The sequence below is a fragment of the Hydra vulgaris genome, chromosome 06, assembly GCF_038396675.1.
Source record: "Hydra vulgaris chromosome 06, alternate assembly HydraT2T_AEP".
NCBI classification, from domain to species: Eukaryota; Metazoa; Cnidaria; class Hydrozoa; order Anthoathecata; family Hydridae; genus Hydra; species Hydra vulgaris.
In genome coordinates, this window is record NC_088925.1 from 6,102,501 (window position 1) to 6,111,281 (window position 8,781).

General features: G+C 25.1%; 1 protein-coding gene across 1 annotated transcript in view; it reads left to right on the plus strand.

The window, feature by feature from the left end:
- The window catches only part of LOC105848860 (calbindin-32), a 31,287-nt gene extending 22,735 nt beyond the window's left edge, over positions 1-8,552 (plus strand). Inside the window, exons 7-8 of the mRNA XM_065799069.1 lie at positions 7,581-7,658; positions 7,817-8,552. Coding sequence (XP_065655141.1) covers positions 7,581-7,658; positions 7,817-7,927 — 189 coding nt within the window. The 3' untranslated portion in view covers positions 7,928-8,552. The remainder of the gene's footprint in view (positions 1-7,580; positions 7,659-7,816) is intronic.
- The last annotated feature ends 229 nt before the right edge of the window (positions 8,553-8,781 follow it).

Sequence of the window (8,781 nt, forward strand, 5' to 3'; positions counted from 1 at the left end):
ATTTATCTGAAACTAGTAAACAAACATTTAAATTTATCTGAAACTAGTAAACAAACATTTAAATTTATCTGAAACTAGTAAACAAACATTTAAATTTATCTGAAACTAGTAAACATTTAAGTTTAAAGACGAAACCCAATTTTTATTTTCAGGTGCAACTCTTGCTGCATCAAATTTGATAAAAATTCTTGGTATTACCAAGTCTCCCGCATACCTTTTCAAAATCTTAATATCAAACCTCCCAGTTCCCCAACACAATATGGTCAGTTGCCAACTTGTACATTGTTAAGCGAGAACATCGCTACGTACAAAATCTTTCTACACATCTGCATCACGAACTTGAAACAATCTAAGTAAAAAAACGCGTGATTCAATATATTTTATGTAATTAAATGAATAAAAACAACTAAAGAGCTGGACTTAAAGTTTCATGCCCGAAGGCAATCATCAGCCGTGAATACCACGTATTCACGGTATTCACGGCTGATGATTGCCTTCGGGCATGAAACTTTAAGTCCCGCTATTTAGTTGTTTTATTCATTTAATTACATAAAGTATAAATTGCTCTATTATTTGATAATATTGAGCACTGTCATACGAATATATATATATATATATATATATATATATAAATATATATATATATATATATAAATATATATATATATATATATATATATATATATATATATATATATATATATATATATGTATATATATATATATATATATATATATATATATATATATATATATATATAAATATACACACATATGCATATATACATACACATATACATATATACGCATATACATACACATATACATATATACACATATACATGCATATATATACATACACATATACATATATACACATACATACATACATATACATATATGTATATATACATATATACATACACATATACATATATATATATACATACACATGTACATATATACACATATACATGCATATATATATATATATAAATATTATATATATATATATATATATATATATATACATATACATATGTATATATATATATATGCATATATATATATATATATATATATATATATATATATATATATATATATATATATATATATATATATATATATATATATATATATATTAATAAGAACTTATTATTAGAAATTTTTAAAATTGATAAGACAGCTTTTGTTTTTTTGGATTAAGCAGTAGTTTATTTTGAAGAAACCATGTGGTGACTGCATTTGCAAATTGAGCTATATTGTTTATGTAGTCTATACCTGATCTGATGGCAGTATACAGCATATTGATGGTGATTATATCCAAGCTTAGCTATAATGCAATTTACGGTTGACACAAACATGGAAAATAGAAATGGGCCAATAACATTACCTAGTGATACTTTTGTTGAAATATCTGAGATTGATAATTTTGTTGTTCCAATGGAAACAAAAGTTTTTTGATTATGAAGGTATGAAAGCAGTTTACCAAATTCGTTTTTTGCTCTGTTAGTAGTTTGTAATTAATAGATTCAAATGCTGCTGATTTGTCTTGAAAGAGGAGGGTAGTAGTCGACACATTATCAATGCTTGATAGGATGTCATTGCAAATCTTGAGGAGTACTGTTTCAGTTGAATAGTTGAATCAGAAAACAGATTGTGAAGGGTTTAAGTTTATAGAGGAAGTTACAGCGGAAATAGTCAAGATAAAGCAAGCTTTTCAAGAATTTCGGAAACAGTGTTCAGATCTGATGTGAATATATATACATATATATATATATGTATATATACATATATATATATATATATATATATATATATATATATATATATATATATATATATATATATATACGTATACATTCACATATACATATATATAATATATATATATATATATATATATATATATATATATATATATATATATATATATATATATATATATATATATATATATATTTAAACAACTTTAAAAAGTATTCTACACAATAGAGTGCTCAATGTTCTTAAAAGAACAGAGCAATTATATTAGTAGTAGAAAATCACTTAACAAAAATTTTTTCCATTTAACACTGTGTTTCATCAACAAAGATTCATCAGAGTTTCTGATGAATCTTTGTTGATGAAACACAGTGTTAAATGGAAAAAATTTTTGTTAAGTGATTTTCTACTACTAATATATATATATATATATATATATATATATATATATATATATATATATATATATATATATATATATATATATATATATATATATATATATATATATATATATATATATATATATATATATATATATATATATATATATATATATATATATATGTATGTATATATATATATATTTATATATATACATACATATATAAATATATATATATATGTATGTATGCATGTAAATATATATATATACATATATATATATATATATATATATATATATATATATATATAATATATATATATATATATATATATATATATACATGTGTATATATATATATATGTATATATATATATATATATATATATATATATGTATATATATATATATATATATATATTTATATATATGTACATATTAGGGCGCATCCAACGCCCCATATATACATATATATATATATATATATATATATATATATATATTATATATATATATATATATATATAATATATATATATATATATATATATATATATATGTATATATATATATATATATATAATATATATATATATATATATATATATATATATATATATATGTATATATATATATATATATATATATATATATATATGTATATATATATGTATATATATATATATATATATATATATATATATATATATATATATATATATATATTTATATATATATATGTACATATTAGGGCGCATCCAACGCCCCATACTTTCAAAAATTAATGTCCCTATTCTTAAAACTTTCTATTGTTTCTCACAAGAATCTCTATTAATTTTTTTCCAAGTTAAAAAAGATGTAGAGGTCACCTTAAGTCTTAACTTTGCAACGAGACCTGAAGCGCAAAAAAAAAGTTTTTCAAATGTATGCCATGTTGGATTTCAAAAATTTATAAAAATTTCAAAAATAGTTAACATTTACAATCATAAAGCATAATTTATAAAAAGTTAAGTAAAATAAAGTCTTCTATTAAAGCATCAGTTGTTCCTTTACAGCAATTGTTAAGTTATTATAGTAATTTACACGAAATAACAAGAGCCTACATTTGGGCTCTTGATTGAAAAAAGGATGAAGATGGCGTCTCGATAAAAATAATTATATTGGGCAAATATTACCTGCATCCATCTACTGTCTTGTAGAAGGCCTCCTAGGCAAAGACTTTAGGGATAAACAGAATAATTCTGTTAACCAGCCTATACTTCATCTATTTGGCTGGCATAGATGTAAATCTGTGTTACATCTGTGCAACATAATGAGCCCAAAGTTACAACTTTGGGTTAATTAGCAGGACTAAATCATGCCCAAAGTAATCCAAAATAATAAACATAAAAAATTATCCCCACCACCTAAATGTTTTAATATGTCTTCAAATATTTGTGGTCGTTGAAGCAACTTTCCATAAATCTTTCATCTCGTACTTCTTCTGTGGTCTCACCCTTTCACTTATCCACTACTACCTTAATGCTGACAAGGTTCTTTTTGTGATTTTTTTTGTAACAATCCTTGAACTGGTGTCTTTTCTCTTTCCAATGATAAAATTGCCACCTACTTAACCTCGTGGATCAAGGCAGGTGTTGAAGCTTTTATTTCTTCTCGCTGTTTTATTCCTTCTTATAATAAGTTAGGCTTGTGTGGAATGTATGAAATAGGCAAATATTCAACACTGTTGCTCATTATAAATGAAATCAATAAACATCAAATAGATACCCCCTGCATTTCGCTGGGGTATCTATTTTTACTTTTATAATGTTCATTTAGTCTTTAAAAAATGTGCCTAATGTTACTAAAAATCAGAACCTCAGTTTAGTATGTTAATTTGGAGGATTTCTCATAATGGTGAGTTCAGTCAAAATCATTAAAAAACTTATATTAGGAACATTTTCACAAAACTGTTTTACAACAAATTTATTTTGAAGATACAGCAAAAAATAGAGGAATTGGAAAATTTTTTTGTAATATTTGATTTTAAAGGTCACATGTTGGTCTAAAGTGTCAAGTTAAAAGTCTTTTAGTCGACAAAATAAAACTAAATATATTCAAACTTGAATGCACTTACAAAACGTTAATGCAAAACCGAATAAGCGATCAAAAGTTAGTCAGATTAAATAATAATACTGGTGCTTCTAAAAATATTGAATGTGTTACATTAATTTATACGGAAAAGGAGTCATGTGAATCATGTAAAAATATTTAATTATTTTTATATGTTGTGGATATACTCAGAGGTTAAAGTAAAGGGAGGGAACGCAGGGGAACGCCGTTCCTCGCTTAGCCATCAAATCACAAAATCGTTTTGCTTCTCTTTATTATAATTTTTTTTTTTTTTTTGCAACCGCTCCACCTTTATTGAGTTTTTCCACGTTTTTGAGTTGTTTATTTTTCTTTCCATTTAGATCATCCATAAATTACGCAACACTTAATTTATTTCATTAATAAAAGTAAAAGATAATTTTCATTTTTACGCGGTTATTTTCATTGAATTTAAACATCTATTTTAATTTTTGGTTCAATATAAGATACATAAACTTTTGGTTTAATATAAGGTGCATAAGTTTTTGGTTTAATATAAGATACATAAGTTTTTGGTTTAATATAAGATACATAAGTTTTTGGTTTAATATAAGATACGTAAATTTTTGTTTTACTTTAATTAATTAAACTATTGGAAACGTTAGTCGACGCGGATGAAGTTTTTTTAAAAATATTTTTTTTTAATTTTTTCTAATAAATATTTGTCTATTATCAGTAATAAGTATTTGTTGTCATTTTTCGACTTTATTAAAGTTTTGTTGTTGTTGTTTTTGTTAATATTAAATGCATTTTTAAAAAAGATTCTAACACTATGGGTTGCCTCATCATTTCGAGCTGCAAAGGTCGTTTTGCGCAAGGTCGCTTTTAAGCTTTACATTTGCATTTCATAAATCCTTCAATTGATCCATCACGGGACTAAATAGAGAAAGCCAACTTTAAAAAAGCTGGCAGTAATTTTAAAGCATTTGAAGAAATCAAATCAACTTCCGAAGCTCTATAATTAAAAAATGTCACACTTGCAAAAGCAATTCACGTTTTCTCTTGCCTCATATCTATTCTCAAAGAGAGAAAATTTAAAGGAGGTTCCAAAGTTTCTAAAGTCAAATTGGGCCATAAAAATGGAATTTCTCAAAATTTTAATGTATCAGAAAGAAGAAATCAATCTTTAATTTATCAGGCCATCTTCTATCGGGTGTGAAAAATAAGTTTTATGTCGCGCATAGAATCTGCTGATGAAAAGCAAATCTTAACCCAATCAGTGCAATGGTTTGAAACATATTCATGGATAAGATATGATCAAAATAAAAATTTCACAACATTTTTTGAAAACTCTGCTGAAGGGATTATGCAGCTTTCTGCTTGATTATTTTTGTTTAAAAAAATAAGAGTTTAAGGATCGTTTTAATGGTCAAGAACATGTATACGCTTCTTTTGATCATATTTTCCATACATTGGAGCGACTCAGACTGCCATAGTTAAAACGTCGGTATTCTTTATCATTGTTCATACTTGTGAGCTATGCAGAATGTGAAAGGGGCTTTTCGATTATGAATATTATCTGTGTAGATGTACAAAGCATGTTGTCAGTAAAACATAAATCATGATTAATTTTCATCAACATTGAAGGTCCTCCGCCTAAAGAATTCTAACCAAAGGAGTATGCAAAAGAATGACTGAATGTTAGTACACAAACAAATGACTGCGAGGAAGGACCACGTAAAATGGAAAATAAATTAACTAGAATAAAATAATTTTGGAAAATGCTAAAGTGTTTGAAAATACTCATAACACTTTGATAATATCTACTCTTGTACTCAATACTAGTTTAATATTTAACATAATTATTTCTTGTTTATGTTATTACGTTTCTGTTTATACACCAGAATTTAGCTTATTTCAAAATATTTCACCCTAATACAAGCATTTAATTTAAGCATTTAATATAACTAAATAAGTGTGGGCATAAATAGTAGTTTTAGTCATCACCCAAGACCTCGAAGTACAGCAAAAATGCACCTAAAAAAATGCACTTGTTCAAAATATTTCAAGAATAGCTAAGTATTTAGGAAAAAAATCCGTGGGTGCACCAACAAATTTTAGAAGCTCATCACGCAGTGCATCAACCTGTAATGTGTTGGGCTAGTCTTAAGAAGTTGATTTAGCTAGAAATAGAGAACTTGATGAAAGTGTATGTAAACAATGGACAATGAGCATCTTTTAATCTGCAGCTGCTCGTCAAGCAATACATATCTGGATTTGACATTGTAGTTATGAAAAACAGTTTAGAAATGGGTATTAAATTGCTGTAAAAAATTGGTTCAATAGAGAGATAATAAAATCTACATTCATTGTCTATTGTCAATGATGAAAAACTTGTAAACTGTGACAACGCTGAAAGTATAGAGGCTTCTCTACAAACTTGTCATGACATATTTTAATGAAGCAAAGTATAAAGTAAAAAATACATATCTTGTTTAGATATTTTAACCTAGAATATAATACTAAACAAAAGACTAGTTGTTGTGTCAATTTAACACTTCTTTTTTATAGACAGCCATTGTAGAAAAAAAAAAGATGTTTAATTCAATCTTTAGTCCAAACACTTTGGATTGATTCTTTTAATGTGGTTCACTATCTTTTAGATAAGTTCCAAAAGAGCATTGTAAATGAAGTTGGTCTAGGTTTCATGCTTGAATCTCATTCTATTGTAGAATCTCTTTATCTTTCCTACAAGTATTACCATAATTGATGCTCATGCAAGTTCTTTGTTCCATCAACCCAATTTTGTTCCATCAACCCAATTTTGCGCGACTAATTTAACAAACTTGCATCCTTTTACTAGAAATGTTATACTCAAAAACTTTTAATAATTCAGTTTTTCTTTTGATTTTTAATGCGTTGGAACTCTTTCCCGTCTTCATGTTTTCCTAACTCGAAAAATTCACAGCTTTTAAATTTTTTGTCTTTTCTTGCGCTTAAACTTTTTACATTCTAATAATTCTCAGCTTTAAAGTTTACTTTTTAATGACTCTCATTTTAAATAATTGTTGCAACCTTCATAGAAGCTAATATGTTTTAAAAAACAACCTTTGTGCGCCTCAAAGTATTGTTTACCAATTTTGATTCCTTTAATTTGATTCAGAATTTTTCTTCATAGCAATAGTGAAATTAAAAAAATTTTTGAGGCAGAAATAAAAAATTTATTTGTGAAAATATATCAAAAATTTATTTGTGCAATTTTCTATAGTTCGCTCAAGTTGAAAAATTTTATTTCCGAAGAATAACTCCTAAGTAAGTAATGTCTTGATAATTGACTCTTTTTTTATTGTTTTTTTAGAGTGGAACTGGACGTCTTGATAACTATGAACTTCTTGGGTTTATCTTTAATTTAATGGAAAAGATAGATGCAATTAAAGTATTCATTTAAAGTTTTATTGATACAAAATTAAGTGTATTTGTTTTCTTTTAGTTTATCCTTTTTCTTTTTATCCTTTAACAGTAATAAAATTAATTATTAAAGTAATAATAACTTGTTTTTATTTTTGCTTACATTAAATTGTTTGATTTATACAGGCTCGATCTATAAAAGATATTGAGGCGTACAAGGCCGTTGTCCTTAGATCAATAGGAAAAAAAGGAAAAAATTCAGTATCAAAGGAAGACCTCCAGCTATTCTTTATATAAATGAAAAAGCAATCTCAAATCCATAACGGCAATTTTTATTAATAAACTCTAAAACGACTCCGTTAAAATAAACGAAACTTTCAACGAAGTAGTCCCTTATTTATTAGCTGAGTGTATTCTTGGAAATATTTTTATGGAACAATACGTAAAATTTGCAGACCGTTAAAATAGTAATTATCCGTTTCTTTATCACGTTTCAATTTGCCTGCTATTACACTAAAGAAAGAACTTTTATGCATTCTTTAGTAAGTTAGCGAAGAAATTATTACTTTTTTCTAATATTAGCAAGCAACTTTTATTATAAATTATTAAATAAATATTCTAAAAGTCTTTAGAATATTAATTTGATTATTTATAATAAAATGCAATGGTTGTGTAAAATCCTAATCGATTATGTTAGTGTCAACTGTCAAATTTATATTTATAAATTAATGTCATAATTAATTTATAATTTATTAATTTATAATAGTTTATTATTTATTAATTTATAATTTAGTGTCAGCTGTCAAATTTATATTTATAATTATAATTTAATATGTATTTATAATGACATAGAAATAAAATTAGTAACATAAGTACTAAGATATAAAAATAAACTTATATAAAATAAAATTCCGTTCTTCAATTTTTTCTTTCTTTCGTTATTTAACATTTTGGATATATTCATAATATGGTAGATCCGAAAGATCATTCTTCAAATGATACATTTTAACTTTATTTAATTTCGCGTGTATAAGTACTTGATAAAAGTTTCTGCATATCTAATGATCAAAAAAATGGTATTTTAAATCTTAATTAGACAATTGAAAAAATAAATCACATCCGCTCTGATAGTCACAGACTAGAGTCTAAAA